Source organism: Planococcus citri, chromosome 3 (assembly GCF_950023065.1).
Source record: "Planococcus citri chromosome 3, ihPlaCitr1.1, whole genome shotgun sequence".
In the NCBI taxonomy this organism is placed as follows: domain Eukaryota; kingdom Metazoa; phylum Arthropoda; class Insecta; order Hemiptera; family Pseudococcidae; genus Planococcus; species Planococcus citri.
Window position 1 is genome coordinate 28,268,517 of NC_088679.1, and position 18,836 is coordinate 28,287,352.

An 18,836-nucleotide genomic window follows, 5' to 3' on the forward strand; every position below is an offset into this window, starting at 1 on the left:
CGCATAGGTAATTCTAATTCTAATTCAGAGTTGACAATTGTATATTTGTATAAAAATTTGTTCATAAAAAATAATATAATGTTAAAATTAAAAATCACAATTTTTGTACAAAATTGACTATTGAGAAAAAATGTGTATGTCAATAATCAATATTACCAATCAGGCAATCAATAGGAAATTTAATTTTTTTTAGTTCATGTCCAAACAAATGAGGGAAAAATGGGAAAGTGCATTTATCATACAATTCTATGGCTGTATTTATATTTCATATTCATACCCTCTTGGATTTGGAACTTGAAAAATTTTTTTTACTCAAAAAAAAAAAAGAAAAGTCAGCAAAGCTCCAAAAAAATTTACATCTTGTCATTTACTATCGAATTGTAATTTTTTCCGCTGGAAAAAATGATTGATGATTCTAGGACAATTTCAATTCGAGATATTTTTTCAACATTTTTTTATTGAGTTGATGAACTTTTCGATTTTTTTATTTTAAAAGTTTTTTAGGAGAATTTTTTCTTGAAATTTTATTTATTTTACATAAATATGAGCCATGAATGATGAAATTGAAATCGGAAAATTCAGAAAATTGAAACATCGGAGCTAGCATTCGGAGGTAAGTATTTTCATTAATAAAAAAACTTACGTCCGAATGCTAGCTCCGATGTTTTTTTTACAATATTATAGAAATATAACAATAAATAAAATAAAAATATAGGTAATTTGTTTGATCAAATTATTATTTTTCAAATTTTCATTTCTGTTGTTAAGTAAATGAATTAAAAATTTAAATGAAAATGAAAAATGCAAAAACTATGAGAAATTGTTATTTTTATTTCAAGTATTAGGTATAGGTAGGTACATGTTTAATCATATACTGAAATATCACTAGGAAAAAAGGTAAGAAATGAGAAACTGAATTTATTTATTTCTCTATTACGATGAAAAAAATCAAAAAAATATAAAATAATAATTTGATCGATCGTTTTACACTTATTATTATTTATTCTTACGAGCATATATTTCTATATTACTATATTGTAAAAATAATTACCTCTGATGTTTCAATTTTCCGATTTCATGGCTCATATTTATGTAAAAGGAATTTAAAAAACATTAAAAATCATTTATTTCAAAAAAAAATTGTCCTAAAAAATTTTTTAGCATAAAAAAATAAAAAATTGATCGTGTGCAATGTGTGTTTCATATAAAACTCCCTATAATGTTGCGAGAGAGTAGCACCCAATTCGCCGCGAGCGCTCTCTATAAGGCGGTGACGTCGTTACTGACGTTTCTGAAAGTACTAGATTTTCGTCTTCCTCTACACTGTCTATACAGGGTACCTACTTTTTGAGAGCCCAAAAATCAACTTTTTGAATTTTTTTTTGGTACATGAACAAGTTCACCAAACCACTTTTCAATTAATGGTAGTTGTAGAGGGATAACTTAGGTATATTTAAAAAAAAAAAAAAGTAGAATCGTACAATTCCTGTTGACTCCAGTGCGGTTTTGGCAAAACATGGCCATCTTACTTGGGTTTACCTTATTTATATTTCTTCGGCACTGACCACCTCTATCAAATTAAAAATATCTATATACATCTTAAAACTATAAAATCTTCATTTGAGCCAGCCATCTTACCCGGGTTTACCTTATTTATATTTCTTCGGCACTGACCACCTCTATCAAACTAAAAATATCTATATACATCTTAAAACTATAAAATCTTCATTTGACACGGCTCACTATCTTCTTGGGAGGCTACAGACTCGGACTGTGATTGGGGTATTCTTGAAGAACTTGATTATCGAGTGTCTTACCAGGCCCCAATCCAGTACCATCTCTTTCCTGGGCCCCCCTAATACTAAGGGCATTGATGGAACTTAACTAAACGAGGCTCACTTTACACATTGCGTAATTTGGTGATGACTGGTAGGCGCTGACTGTATATAATGGACGAATATTTCAACGTAAAAAAAAATGGCTGAAGTTGAAGCCAACTTTTTGGATGCAGAATCCAGGAAACCTTCTGCTCATGCACCAAACATGATGCTTATGGTGCTGGTGGAGAGAGAGACAGTTCACTGGTTGAACAATTGAACTGTCTCTCTCTCCACTAGCGCCATAAGCATTATGTTTGGCACATGAGCAGAAGGTTTCCTAGATTCTGCATCCAAAAAGTCGGCTTCATATACGCTGATTTGAAATATTCGTCCATTACCAATACGCCATATGGTTGACGCTGGTAGGGCATTATTTTGATTTATGATAAAGCGATGACAGAGTGATGCTTTTTAGCATATTTTAGAGAACAATTTACACTTTTGGGTAATTTTTGATGAAAAAGTAAGAATTATTGGAATTTTTGCACTATGCCAATTCTTAAAACAGCCATAACCTTTCACACAGGGTTGCGGAATGATACCAGATAGGTACCGAAAAACCAATACCAGCAAAACCGCCAAATTTAAAAAAAAAAAATTGAAAAAACCAAAAACCAATACCAATAAGTTGTCAAATGAAAAACCAATTTATAAAATACCGATCTAATTTTCAAAATCGGTACAAATACTGAAAACCAATACCTACCAAAATTATTTTAAAATCTGTATTTTGATACCCATTTTTTCAGATTTCTGCAAATGAAACAATTTCAACATCAAACAAAATGAGTTTATTTATTTCAATGATCACTTTTCTTTGTTGATTTCCTTCTCATTCCATTCTAATTTTAGCTTTTACACTACTTTCTTTCAATTTTTAAATTTAAGCCGAAATTAGCATATATTTTGACATTTTTAATTTAGTTTCATGTTGGTAAAATACCAATACCGAAATAATAAAATCCATGTAAATTTGGAAAAACCGATACCGAAAACCGAAATTTTGAGGTAGAAATTGAAAAATACCGAAAACTAATATTGTTTTAGCCACCGCTTTTAAAATACCAATACCCTGTACCAATACCGTTTTGTTTTATCATTCCACAAGCCTGCTTTCACAAGTTCCGAAAAAAAAGCAAGAATAACAATGTTGGCAAAAAGCAGTAGGTACTTTTTGGGAATTATAGGCAAAAAAAGATAGGTAGGTACTTACAAAATTTTCAAAATGAAAAATTCACATCTAGAAGAGGAGCGCAGTATGCGCGATGAACGGGTTATCTACGAGGGGAGTTCAATCACCCAGAAGTTTTCCATAAAAAATTTTGTTATACGCCTAGTCGCCTACAGAGCTAAAATTTTGTACAGTTATTCTTGGTGGTCTTTCTCATAAGGTATGTGCATTTGCCACCTATTTGAGAGTTTTATGGTTCTTTTTTTGCAAAAAGTTCGCAGCTTTTTAAGTAATCATTTGCGCAAAAATGATTTTCCTTAATTATTACTTTTTAAATAAAGTTTCCTCAGTGCCTCTATCAATGGGCCAATTAAATGATTATCAACAAGGCATTAATTCTGGACTATACGGAAGGTGTTCCGGTGTTTTTCATCCCAATTGCAATTTGTTCAATATTTGAGTCGGAAGCTGAGCTGTAGGTGACCTGGCACTGTTTTGCAGCAATATGACACCAAGAATTGCGATTTCTCGTCGTTTTGATGAGTATAGGAAGGTTTTAAGGTGTTGCTTAGAAGCCTACTATGATACTGTGAGTTCATAGTTGGTTGCTGGAGAAGAAAATCGCATGAGATTACCCCCTCATGTCCCCACACACTACACACACCCAGCTGACGCCCTGAACATTGCTTCAACTGGCACTCCCTTTGTTCCAACTTTTTCGCCCTTTCCGAAAGTGGGACACTATTCATATGCTTGGGTCTCGGAAAGGCACTCATCCCTGAACTATTCGCGTAATTTTCAATAACTCCGCGGATTTTACATGATTTTTGACCAAAAAACCAAAAATGATGCGTTGCGCAACGAAAATTAGATCGTCATTATTGGCTAGTCTGTCTTTAGCCTTTCATGGTCATTAGTCTGCCTGTCTGGTCTCTCGAGCCTCGAGGTTATCTGTGAAAGGTGACAACAAAGAGTTTTACCACATCTTCAAAAAGTTCATCCAAGAGTTGACTAAATTTCCAAAAGTGTACCATTTATAATTTTCAAGTTGATCCCTCTTGAACGTTACAATATCCCTATTTTCTTCAAAATTTCGAGCATCTTTATCTCCCTTCCAAAAGCGCATAGAGAACTCCGATTTGCTTGCGCTATTCGTCATCTCTCATCGAAGTCTATCCACTAAAAAAAAAACATTTAAAAAGAATTAAGTAGGTACCTACAAACCACTCATACACAGTATAGTCAGAAAGTTCCCGCAGTGAACCCATTACTCGGGAATGAACAACGCTATCTATCAGGGAAAAGTTGTATTAAATAGCTTGAAGTCTCCTCTATCCGAGGGAAAAAAAAATTTCAAAATCGGAGCATATTTAATAACATTTCTGATGATTTTACTGAGTGAAGTTTTTATTCCATGTCATCGTAATTTTTCATGTAAACAGGTTCCACAAAGTTTGAATGGCACTCTGCTTTTGATTTTTGTGTCCGACTTCGCAAAACTCATACAGAAACCGTCAAGCTGGTCAGAAAAGCGAATGGAGATGATAATTTGTCAGAGAGGACTGTGTATGGCTGGTACAATCAATTTCAAAAAAAAAATTAAAACGTGAAGGTTGTGAAATCAAAAACAAAGACAATGCTTATTTCTTTTTTCAATTATAAAGGCATTATTCATGATAAATTTGTTCCTGCGAATATGACAGAGAATGGGGAATTCTATAATTACGATGTAAACTGTTTAATTCGTCGCATAAGACCGTAATTACTGGAATTGGGCAATTGGTTCTTGCTGCGCAATAATGCACCCTCTCTTGCACACCTTTGCGTTTGTCAATATTTGGCTAAAAGGGAGGTTAACTCCATCGATCATCTGCTTTATTCACCAAATCTGGCTCCGGGCAACTTTTTTTTACTCCCTAAGTTGAAATTAACTATGAAAAGCACCAGATTTTCCTCAATTTTGGATACCCAAGTTGGGATGACGCGTCAACTCAACAGCATCTCACATTTGTCGTTCCAGAGGGTAATTCAAAGTTTATTGGAATGATCTCGCAAGTGTATTTTGAAGAATGGGTATTATGTTGAATAATAAAAAAAAAAATTTTGAAGATACCTCAATTAGTTCTCGAGTAATGGATTCACTGCGGGAACTTTCTGACTATACTGTGTATATGTAGCGTTGAATAGAGAATTGGAGACATCCATTGGGAATAAACTATGACATCAAGCCAGTGATGCTTACGTCAGAAAGTGACAAGTGTTTTTCGGTAAAATAAACAAAATACCTGCTTGAATCACAATATATCAAACATACCTACTGTAGAACTTCTTTCGTGTGTAAATGTGATCGAGTGCAGAAGTATCCCAGTTTTGAGATACACCTACCCAACATGAAAATATTATTCGAATTGAAACTGTGTTGTTTCATCCTACTCATTTCCCAGATTTTTGAATTGGCCGATGCCAATTTCTGGTTTAAGGATTTAAGTAGAGAAGGTAAGATCATGAAAAACACTTAAACACTACTTAGTTTCAGCTATTAAAATCTCTTTTTAATGTACTATTTCCAAATTTTTTTTAATGAAGAGGGCAAGTATCCTGCAATAGTATTCGCAGAAGACGAAGGATATATATTTTTGGTATCAGAAAAGATAAAAAACACCGATGAAGAATTGATGTTCACTTGTCCTCCCACAGAAGATGAAATCGAGTCATTTTTTACAACTTCATCTGAATCATCACAAGATGAAGAAAACTCGCTGACGGCCAATACAGCTCCACTGGAGAATAAAGAAGTGAACCCCATCTCATCATTGCCCAAGGGTGAAAAACCACCAAAGACGCAATCTACTTCTCAATCACCACAGATTGAAGAAAACTCGCCTACGGCCACTACAGCTTCACTAGAGAATAAAGTAGTGAAACCCATCTCATCATTGCCCAAGGATGAAACCCCATCAAAGACCCAATCTCCAAAAAGTGAAGTAACTTTGCAATCATCTAGCAGTGAAATTAAATCATCCAGTATTTCAGAAAACCAGCCATCAAATTCTCTACCTTTGAAAAATAATTCAGCAATACCCACTTATCCACCAGTTGAAGCTGAAAATAAGCTCGAAATTTCTCTACCTAAAAAGGACAAATCATTCTCACAACCACTAAAGCAAGAATCGAGCAATACATCACCTTCACTGAGTAAATCGAAGTCGTCCAGTTCTACACAACCAAAGGGTGAAACTAAGTCACCCAAGTCTCCCACTTGGAGAGATAGATTAACGTTTTTGAAATCAAAAAAGGATAATGCCAAGTTGCAATCTTCCCCGTCTAAGAAAAATGGAATTTTACCCAAGATTTCTCTATTGTCGACGAAGAAAGAGCAGCCTCAAAGTGCTTCATCATCAGAAGAGGACGATTCGTCGTCAAAAGAAGTAATGAAATTGCCGAAACCGAATTATCATCGTGTCGTTTTGCCATCAGAAGCGCGGCCAACTGATGTGCAATGTAGCGCAAATGTATATTATTGCGAGGAAGATTACAAGCCTCAAACAACATTCATTAAAAATTGTAGAAGGTTTGGAGAAAATGACGCAGAAGAAAATGGGGAGTTATACTCAGTTGGGTACAAAGTACGTAATAAGAAATAACTTTAATCCTAAAATGATAATTATACGAGTACTACCTACCAGCTACCTACCTATCTATGTGGGTATCTAATCTATTCTATCTAGCTGTTAGCTGCAGTTTAATACGAGTTTTAATATGATCGATAGGTTCAAATTGCTCGAAATCAAACAACAGTAAGTATATATCTAGGTACTCAAACTTCAAGTAAAAGTACATTAGCATGAATAAGTAATCTATACAATGACCAGTTCTTAAGCTTTCGTGACCACAAACAATTTTAATTTGATCACTCATCAATTCAGCATGAAAAGAGCTGGGAGAATCTGAGAAATTTTTAGATTTTTTCACTAATTGTAATTCACTAACCCAATTACAGAAGGTTGAAAAAAATCTGTTCGTATATGCAAAATGCTACAGCTACGATTTGCAAAAACCCTTGTTTGTAATGTATAAAATAATTTCATTTCCATCACGAGCTGAAGAACTTCAACCAATGAATAACGATTTTGATCCAAGAAACATCGAACAAAATATAATTGCACCTTACCATTTTGTAAGTTGACAAATTAATTTCATTAGCAAACTGTTTCATTGGATGAATTCAAATTGATATTTTACGTATCACAGGACACACAAGGGCAAATACTGAAGAGACTAGATGGAAAAATAAAGGATAAGCTAATACCTCGACGATTAATTCCTCCATTCAGCATATCAACAGACTTTTCAAGAGGAGCTGTGTCTGATGATGGTGAAATTTACAGTCCTCAATGGATGAGTAAAGCTCAAATGTGGGATGACCTTAGTCGGATTGTTTTTAAATATGGAAAGAAGGTACCTACATTTTACTCGAATTATGTACAATATTATGTATGCACATCTATCTATTTTATCACGTCTGTGTGTTGGTGAGTAAGATTATCCCATCGCACAAAGGCTAGAGGATATGGTAATTGTAGTTGATACCTGATACCAAACTGGAAAAATGTAGGTATATCAATACTCATAATTATTGAACCATAAAAATTAATAGATCAATAATGGAAATACTGGTGACCAATATTTAATTTTTTTTTATTCCTAAAATAGAAAAATAAGGTGATTTGATGAACAAATTATCAGATATCTGAAAAATGAACTGAAAAAAAACTCGAATTAAAGGAATAAAATAAAACAAAATCAAAAAAAATCACAAAAAATTCACGTGAAATCATTCCAAAAAAAATCATTTATCACTAAAAAAAAACAACATTGAATTCAGTCTTTAAAAATCATTTTGAAATCGCCACAAAAACGTTGAAAAATTTATTCTAAACTACCACAAAATGTTCTCATGAAATCATTCTGAAAAAAATAATTTGTTATCACTCGAAAAATTTTTTTTAGAATTCAACGCTAAAAAAATCACATGAAATTCACTTGAAATAATTCCTAAAAAAAAAATCATAAGAATTCATCACTAAAAAAAATAAATTTGAAATCATTGAACAGTTATTCTAAATCACCACAAATAATTCACTTGAAATTATTCCAAAACAATTCATTAGAACTCAACTCTAAAAAAATCACAAAAAAATCACTTGAAGTCGTGCCTAGAAAATTCATTGAATTCAACACTATAAAATCATTTTTAAAACACCACAAAAATTCACATGAAATCATTCTGAAAAAATTAATTCATCATCATTTATAAAAAATTTATTAGAATTTATTCAATGCTTTAAAAAAATCACGAAAAATTCACTTGAAATCATTCCGAACAAATTCATTAGTCATCTCGAGAAAAATTCATAAGAATTCAACACTAAAAAAATTAATTTGAAATGATTGAACACTGAACAGTTATTCTAAATCACCTCGAATAGGTAGGTACGCTTGAAATCACTCCAAAAAAATCATACATCATCACTTGAAAAAAAATTCATTAAAATTCAACATTAAAAAAATCACAAAAAATTCACAAAAAATTCACTTGAAATTATTCCAAAAAAATCACTGAATTCAACACTAAACAATCATTTTGAAATCGCCACAAAAAACATTGTGAAAAATTTATTCTAAACCAACACAAAGAATTCACATGAAATCATAGGTACATATGTAGGTGGTAAATAGAGCTATTGTTTCGCCAGCCCCCCCCCCAACCGTGAGTAGAAGACCTGTGCTTTATCTCTTCTAGATGGGCCCCCCCCCCTCCCTGGTGAATTTTTGAAAATCGAATTTAGGCCAGAAATGAGGGGAAAAATCAAAATTTCACCAAATTGATCAAGAAAGCTGAAATTTGGGATATACCCTATTTTCGACATGCCAAATCGATTGGAAACGGTTTCAACCCGTTTTGAGCAGTTCTGGACCCGATCTCGGAAATTACTGTTTTGATTCTGTTTCATAGAGGAGAAAAGCTACTGTATTGATACCAACAATTTGTTTCGGTTTCAAAACTGTTTTGAAACGGTTTTGAAACGGTTTTGAAACGGTTTTGAAACAGTCTTGAAACAGTTTTGAAACGGTTTTGAAACATAATTACCTTGAAGCACAGCGTTTTCCAACTATTTTAATACCAAATGCGTGTTTCAAATACAGTATCAAAACTGTTTCAATACTGTAGTTTTTCTCCTCTGTGAAACGGTTTCATTATAGTTTCATAAAATACTGTTTTGATAATGTTTCATAGAGGAGAAAAACTACTGTATTTATAGCAACAATTTGTATTGGTTTCAAAACTGTTTTGATACGGTCTTGAAACAGTCATGAAACTCAAATACATTAACAAAACTGTTTCAATACTGTAGTTTTTCTCCTCTGTGAAACGGTTTCATTATAGTTTCATTTTCCGAGATCGGGGAGCCTCCAGCAGATTTTTGAAACTCGATATTCCCACAAAATTCCATCAAATTGGAGTTGTAAAGCTAAAATTTATTCTAAAAACTAATTTCAATACGCTACGAAGTACTGCAGGTGAATTTCAAGTCGTTTTGGATCCTCCAGCGACTTTTTGAAAATTCCTGAAGCCTCCAGCATATTTTTGAAACTTTAAATTTTCACAAAATTTCATCAAATAGAAATGTAAAGCTGAAATTTACTTTACACTCCAATTTTAACACCCTCTAAAAACGACTTCTGGTGGATTTCAAGTCTTTTTAGAGCCTCCAGCGACTGTTTTGAACATTACTGGAGCTTCCAGTAGATTTTTGAAACTTGGAATTTCCCCAAAATTTTATCAAACCAAGATGGAAAGTCGAAATTCATTCTGCAAACTAATTTCAATACGCTACGAAGTTGACTGCTGGTGAATTTCAGGTCGTTTTGGTGCCTCCAGCAACTTTTTGAAAGGTTGTAGGACGTTTTTTTGGAAAATTGAAATTTCCTTAAAGTATAGCTGGAAGCTTCAAAACCATTTGAAACCACCATGTAGTCTGCGAAGTAAATTTCAGCTTGCCAACTCCATTTGATAAATTAATGTTGGGGAAATTTCAAGTTTCAAAAATCTACTGGAGGCTCCAGTAATTTTCAAAAAAGTCGCTGGAGGCCCAAAAATGACTTGCACCCACCTGAAGTCGTCTTCACAGGGTGTTAAAATTGAAGTGTAGAGTAAATTTCAGCTTTCCATCTCCATTTGATGAAATTTTGTGAAAATTTAAAGTTTCAAAAATCTGCCGGAGGCTTCAGGAATTTTCAAAAAGTCGCTGGAGGCTCCAAATGACTTGAAATTCACCTGCAGTACTTCGTAGCGTATTGAAATTAGTTTTTAGAATAAATTTTAGCTTTACAACTCCAATTTGATGGAATTTTGTGGGAATATCGAATTTCAAAAATCTGCTGGAGGCTCCAGAACTGCTCAAAACGGGTTGAAACCGTTTCCAATCTATTTGGCATGTCGAAAATAGGGTATATTCCAAATTTCAGCATTCTTGATCAATTTGATAAAATTTTGATTTTTTCCCTCATTTTTGGCCAAAATTCGATTTTCAAAAATTCACCAAAAATCAAAAAACGCACTTTAGCACTTGAAATTTTGACAGGTGATAAATTTTTGCTTGATCTTTCGATCTACCTTTGTAAAGTTTGAAAAAGTTCGTGCAAGTCCTATGTTAAAACGCAAAATCTGCAATTTCGGCTGACCTGTCAATCAAAATGGCCGCCATTTTGTAAGTAAGGCCAGATTTTTTTTGGCAAGTTTGCTTTAAAATGTTCCTTAGGATGCCCCCTTTAAGAAAAAAGTTGACCCGGTGGATCGGCGGGGGGGGGGAGGTGCAATTACTCCTATTGTCATATGTCGGACTATATGTTAAAATATCAATACTTCATCAGCATCCTTTTGAATCTGATTTTTGCACCAATCTTATAAATATTTTTTACCATAATTTGATACTTTACTTCCAGCAACATTGGCTCATTTATACCGGAACAGTTGGAACTTGCAATAGCGAAATGTTCAACAACCCCATAGTACTGGAACAAGAAACGGGTCCAAATTTACACGTTCCGTTACACTGGTGGACATTGATAATGAAAATAAACAGCACCGAAGGTCGAGGAATAATAATAGGCATGCTCAATGTCCCACAAACTACGCGCCAGCACCAGGTTCCAAAAAATGTTGAAAAATTATGCATCACAGATAACACTTGCAGGGAATATGGTTGGGAAGAGATAATGACCGCTGCAAATTCTCCTTTTCTTATATGTTGTCGTGTGAGAAGCGCTTTGACCCAGCAACTGATGGGTGAATCAATTCACCTGAATGTTCTTTCATTGGAAAACGAAAAGAAGAAAAAGACTGAACTTAGGATAGCAAATGTGAGACCACAAGATAAGGCAATGCAACACCAATGTGTGAATGTAAGCTCGTTATTAGATGATCTTAATAGCTTCATTAAAAACAACTCTAAGAAAGACAAGAAGGCTGGCGAATTGACAACCTCGTCGCCTTCTGGATTACCAACGGGTGCTTCGAGTCCCTCATCGTCATCATCTTATTCGTCACCTTCTGCAAGCCCCGATCATAAGGCTGAAGTTGCATTACCAAACTTGAGTCATTCTCAAGCTGTACATGCTGATGATCGTCAACGTGAAGAACCTTTATCGCCGGATGATTCAGATTATACTTCAGCTCTTTCGAATATAGATGATGAAACGAATCAGTCATTGGGCATTGATGAATTGGCATTAAAGTCTGAGAAAGACTAAAATCTCTCGTGTGGAAATTCATGGGGAGTACAAAACAATTAATGCAATAAAGTGAGGATTGTAACAACCTTGTCGAAAAATTGATCAATTTTTGAATTGAATTCTTTCCTTACAATGTTTTCAAATTTCAATTACATTTTGATTTTCATTGATTGATAATTGTCATAATTCTTCGATTAAATCACCTTATCTCATCACTTAATTTTGACTGTTTTTTCTGCACTTATTACAAATTTCATTGACCAAGGAAAGCTCAAATCAATTGTATGAAAGTCTTGATTTTTTTTATGATATTTCAAAAGGGATCTAAGATGTTATGTGTTGATTTTGACCTTCTTTTCTCCCTTTAAAGTGAGAATAATAATTCCAAAATCTGACACGATCGATGCTTCACTTCATCTGTTTTAAAATTCTTCAATTTCTAAGAAATGAATGCACGAAGCGACAGCCAACAACTACTTGATTCATTGTAGAGAAATGTAATAAAAAATTGCAAAACAACAAGCCGAAACAATCTATTGAAATCTGGGTACCTAAGGCATCACCACATAAACTACGCCAGCGAACTTCTACTTTAACAACTGTGTTGATGATATTATTAGTGTGTAGGTACTAGGTAGAAAAGGAAAAAAAATTAATGTAAGATGGGACACGCCATACCTATCTACGTTAACAAGTAACAGATGTTCCACATGAATTTTCACCGATACTTGAATCACACAATTAATAGTCTAAAATTGAGCGATATTTCTTTCATCAAAGCGATAAAAACAAGTAGGCAGGTACCTATTCAAGTTTTCAAGACAACCCCAACATGAAAGTATCACTAAGAATGAAATCGTGTTGTTACTTCTTGATCTGGATGATTTTCAAATTGGCTGGTGCTAATGACGCATATGTGGATACATGGAGAGAAGGTAAGATCATAAAAAATTACCAAAACCCAAAGAAATTTTACTTATTAAATTATTACGTTTAGCTTCTAACGCCATCTTTAATGCATTACCCCAGTCCTTAATACAAGTATATTTTTGAATGATTGAATCAAGGGAGCGGATATCCCGCGTTGGTATTCGCAGAAGAAAAAAATCACATATTCTTAGTTTCACAAAAGTTAATAAACCGTGGAGAAAGATTGTCGTTCACCTGTCCTCCTTCGGAAGATGAAGTAGAGACTTTTTTACTGACCTCCAAATTGCCACAGCAAACTGAAGAACAATCAGAAAATGAAGAAGCGAAGCTGCAGACCTCTTCATTATCTAGTAATGAAACCGAGTCAAAGACTTCATCTCCAGAAAGTGCATCGTCGATTAGTGAATTGAAATCATCGCCATCGCTATCATCAAAAGATGGAATCGAGTTATCACATTCTCCATCGTCAAAAAATGAATCAACTTTGTCATTATCGAGAAATGGATCGAAATCGTCGACTTCTTTACCATCTGAGGACGAACTCAAGCTCCATGATTCGCCACCTTCGAAGAATGAATTAATTTTACAATCATCGACAGATGAAGCCAGCTTCTCAAAATCTCCATCAACAAAACACGAAATTGAGTTATCAAATGCTCCATCCTCCAGAAAAGAATCAGCTCCGCCATCGTTGTCTAGAAATGCATCAAAATCGTCGACTTCCTCACCATCTGAATATGAAGATAAACGTCAAAATCCTTCTTTACCTTCGAAAGATAGAAAGTCGCGATTTTCTGTACCCTGGAAGGTGGCTAGAATATTGCCGAGAATTTCGCCATTATCGAGGAAGAAAGCGCAATTAGAAAGTTCATCGTCTGAGGAAGAAAAAAGTTCGTCGGAAGAATCTTCACCACTACCAAAAGATGAAAATAAATCTCAGGACAATCGGATAGTTTTGGCATCACAAGCGTTGCCAGTGGATATAAAATGGTCAGCTAGTCTATATTCCTGTGAAAATAAATACAAGCCTCAGACAGTATTTGTGAAGGATTGCGGAAGATACAAACAAGATGGTACAGATGAGGAAGCTAAATTGTACTCGGTCGGATACGAAGTAATGACGAGATAATATACCTAGTACCTACTTTTTAATTGCAGAATGTCGTCTCTCTTGGCAACAGATTAATAAAAACTATTAATTTTTTTCTCGACTGCTAGGTCCTAAATGAAGCTTCAGTAAGTTCACTAATTTCAAGAATTTTTATGCTTGTGATGTTAAGTACTTATATTTAGGTATATGTGGTAGGAAATTCAGCGAGGCCTATTTACATATTTTGAACTGCAAGTCGTTCGAAAACAATTTCAGGTCCGGAAGTGTCCTTGGAGGGGAGATATATATATAGGTCCTCAAAGAGAGAGCATTTTTGAAAAAATCGTTTTTTTTTCGATCCAAATGTCCATTTTTAAAAGGGGCAATTGTCATTTAAAGATCACTTTTAGGGTTCTACTGAGTGGTTCAAAATTTGAAAATCACCTTTTTTCAAAGGGAATTTCGTGTTTTTCTAATACCCCCCCCCCCCAACATTATACATTGATTATGCCCAAATATCAAAACATATCATTTCTGAAACTAGGGGAACATTTTGGAATTCAGTTAGTCCCAATTTTTTCGCTTTCTGATGCCAGTTTCAAAAAATCCAAGAAATGACCAAAAATTGAAATTTTTTGAGTTTTTGAAATTGACATAGAAGAGCAGAAAATTGGCTCTATCGCGCCCCATTCCCAAATGTTCCACCTGTTTTCTGAAATGAAATCATCATTCGATGTTTTTTGGCATAATTTATAGCGCGATATTCCAGAAGAAAATATTTTTAGAAAGCACGAGTTTTGAAAAATTTCAAGCTCAAAATTGGGTCATATAATTTCTAAATTTTTGAAAAAGGTGTCATGCGACCGGTCAAAATGAGTTGTTGAAATTTCGCGAGAAACTCAAGTATTTCAGCTGAAAATCTTTTTGAGCATTTTTGAAGAATTTTGAGCTCGAAATTTGATTATGATTTTTAGGATCATTAAAAAAAGATACCATGCAACCTAAACCTATCAAAATGGGTTAAAATTTCGCGAGAAACTCTAAATATTTCAACGAAAAGTATTTTTGAGAAGTTTTGCAGAATTTTGAGCTCAAAATTTGGGTTATGATTTTCTAAATTATTAAAAGGGGTATCATGCAACCTATCAAAAAAAGTTAACATTTTGTACGAAATTCAAAATATTTCAACAAAAAAATGTTTTTAAGAATTTTTGAAGAATTTAGAGCTTAAAATTGGGTTTTGATTTTCTGGATTATTAAAAAGGATATCATGCAAACTATCAAATTGAGTTAAAATTTTGCTAAAAACTCAAAAATTTCAACTAAAATTCTTTTTGAGCATTTTTGAAGAATTTTGAGCTCAAAATTGGGTTATGATTTTCTGAATCATTAAAAAGGGTATCATGCAACCTATCAAAATGAGTTAAAATTTCACGAAAAACTCAAATATTTCAACGAAAAGTATTTTTGAGAATTTTTGAATAATTTCAAGCTCAAAATTAGGTTAAGATTTTCTAAATTATTAAAAGAGGTGATTATCATGCAACCTATCAAAAAAAATCAACATTTTATACGAAATTCAAATATTTCAATTAAAAATGTTTTCAAGAATCTTTCAAGAATTTAGAGCTCAGAATTGGGGTAGATTTTCTGGATTTTTCAAAAAAGTGTCCTGCGACCGAACAAAATGAAGAGTTGAAATTTTGCGAAAAATTCAAATATTTTGATTAAAAATTTTCTGAGCATTTAAAAAAAATTTTGAGCACAAAATAGAGTCGTGATTTTATAGATTACGGAAAACGGTATCACAGTTAAAATTTCGCGCGAAATTCAAATATTTCAACTAAAATTTTTTAAAGAATTTTTGAAAATTTTTCAAGTTCAAAATTTGGTCATGATTTTATGTATTTTCGAATAAGAGACCTATCAAAATCTGTTGAAATTTCGCGCGAAATTCAAATACTTCAACAAAAACAAAATTTGAAGAATTTAGAGCCAATAACAGGATTATAATTTTCTATATTTTTGAAAAAAATTCCATAAAATCTGTCAAAATGAATTGAAATTTTGAAGAAAATTCAAATATTTCAACTGAAAATATTTTTGAGCATTTTCTAAGAATTTTGAGCTCAATGTATAGGATCATAATTTTCTAGATTTTTGAGGTAAAACCTATCAAAATGAGTTAAAACTTTGGAAAAAATTCGAATATTTCAACTAAATATATTTTTGAGCATTTTTGAAGAATTTTGAGCCTATATTGGATGCTTTTCTACAAAAAGCGAACTTGAATTTGCAGAGACTGATTTGCTTTTAATTATGGGTCATTCTCTTTTCTTCCATATTCTTTCATAGATCACACGTATTGATTTTAATAACGCAAGTACCAGTACCTATACATAATTATTTTCATTAGCAATAATCGCTAATATTCCCCAATCAAATTACAGAATTCTTTCAACGATCTGTTCGTGTATGCCAAATGCTATAGCACCCATTTGCAACAACCTTTGTACGTAATGTACGAAATAGTTTCACTTTCACCGAAAATCGAAGAACCCCAACCAATAAACGACGACTTTGATCCAACAAAATTTTACCATAAAAATGTCTGGTCTCCTTATCATTTCGTAAGTAAGCTAATTTTGTGGTAGATATTGGGCAAATTCACAAAATACATTTACGACTTTAATATTTACCACAGGATGAACAAGGAAAAATTCTGGAAAAACTGGATGGAAGTATAGTTGATAAATTAATACCTCAACGACTAATTCCTACATACAGCATATCAACAGACTTTTCGAAGGGAGCAGTATCCGATGATCATAGCATTTTCAGCTCCCAATGGCTGAGTAAAGCTAAAATTTGGGATGACTTCAGTCGGGTTGTTTTTGAATATGGAAGAAATGTACCTACCTACCTAATTTATTCATACCTACCTACTTTTTTTGTGAAAATATTCCCCGAATAATTCGATTTTTATTTACAGTTGAACTGGCTCATTTACACTGGAACTATTGGAACTTGCAACGACGAAATAAAAAATAAACCCATAGTACTGGAACATAAAACCGGTTCAAAATTATCGGTCCCATTATACTGGTGGACCATGATAATGAAAATAAACAGTACCGAAGGTCGAGGAATCATAATAGGTATGCTTAACCAACCAATAACATCTCGGGTATCGGATGCGAAAAATTTCCAAGAATTATGCGTCAGGAAAAAGACATGCGAAGAATACGGTTGGGACTGGAAGGAGATATTACGAGAGACGGAAAATTCACGTTTTTTAATATGTTGCCGAGTTACTGTCGCTTTGACCAAGCTATTGATAGGCGATTCAGTTGACCTGTATCCACTTTCGTTGAAAACCGAAAAAAAGAAGGTATTACTGGAACGAGATAGCGTGAATGTGAGCACCTTATTGACCGATTTCAACTATATTGGAGAAAGATCAGTGAGAGCTAGAAAAGCCAGAGACGAGGGAGTCGCTCCCCCTTCCGAACCACCATCTGCTCCTGTAAGTCTAAGTGGTAAAATTGAAGATACATCGCCTCCTGAGCCGCCTTTTTTATCAGCTCCTGCGAGTCCTGATCGTAACGTTGATTCTGCGGTTCCTTTGAGCTCTGATCGTGAAGTTGAAGTTCGATTGCCACAATCAATTAATTCTGCGATTGCTCCAAGCCCTGACACTGAAGCTAAAGCTCCATTGTCACAAGATGAACGTCAAGCCGAACCATCATCATCACCAGCTGATGAATCAACTTATACTTCAGCGGCTGCAAGTTGGGAAGATGAAAATGTAGATGAAGCGAACCGAGATGAAGATGAGGCAAACCGAAATGAAAATGAAGCAGCCCAGTCACCTGTAATACCTGAAGCCGAATCGAAACCCAAACCCAAAAAGAGGAAATATATCTCCTTCAGATTTGGAAATAAAGCAGCATCGCGAGTGAAAACGATTTTGTCAAATTTTCGACCATTTTGACATTCATTATCATGCATTGTCAAAAACTTGATCGGTTGTTACACAATTTTATAAAATACTTGGTAAAATAAAGAGTCTGCGCTTTTTTTTTTTTTTTTTTTTTTTTTTTGCAAACTACAAAAATTTCTTTAATTTTTACGAAAACATTTATAATACGAATGATTTCAATAAAAACATGAACCGATCATATTCATTGGTGGAAATTTAATTTATAATTTCTCCATTTAAAAAACTGCCTCAATAATGAAATTTTTATTATGCTTTGAAGTTGAATTCGTTAATATTCTGTTTCGAAATAAATAATTATTTTAAAGTTGAGACGAAAAAATGTCATAAAGAATAAGCAAGAAAATCCATGGTGAACCGGAAAACATCCATTTTGATTGATTACAAAAAGAGGAATATACATAAATATTGGCACGACAGAAAAAGTGATTTGAACGACAGGACATTCAAACGACAAAATAGGGTATTACACATGCAACCAGTGTTGAAAAAAAAACTAAACGTTATCCAGTCACCAACTTTTAAGATGCGACGTCATAAAGTAGCTATAAGGCTCAAGAAATATTAAAAAATTGAAATCAAAGCACAAAATTTGCCTTTAAAAAAAAGTATAGGAAGAAGAATGAAAATCTAAAAATTCAGTTCCTTCAATTTCACTACCTTTTTAACGAGAAATTGAAAAAAAAGTGTTTTTTTAGGAAATTGAAGTTGAAAAAAAAACTTGTTAAAAACAAAAAAAAACATTTTTAACATATGAACGACAATTTGATTTCGTATAGCGACAAAATGAATATTATAATCCACGTCCATTGCCAGGAAAAATAAATGATTCCCCAAAAACAAAATTTTTTCCAGAAAAATAACTCATTCTGTATAAAAATAAACAAATAAATTATTTTATGATTGGGAGTCCTTCATTTTTCAAGTTGAACTCAAAAAAGTTTTGCTTTCCAAAACATTTGATTTCTT

At 33.4% G+C, this 18,836-nt stretch overlaps 1 protein-coding gene across 1 annotated transcript; it reads left to right on the forward strand.

Annotated features, from left to right (window-relative positions):
- Nucleotides 1–5,225: 5,225 nt before the first annotated feature.
- Nucleotides 5,226–12,078, forward strand: LOC135840803 (uncharacterized). The gene is made up of 5 exons (XM_065357502.1): nt 5,226–6,677; nt 6,822–6,848; nt 7,052–7,228; nt 7,303–7,509; nt 11,059–12,078. Exons 1-5 carry the CDS (start codon nt 5,607–5,609, stop codon nt 11,863–11,865), a joined length of 2,289 nt encoding a protein of 762 aa, XP_065213574.1. The 5' UTR covers nt 5,226–5,606; the 3' UTR covers nt 11,866–12,078.
- Nucleotides 12,079–18,836: the final 6,758 nt, after the last annotated feature.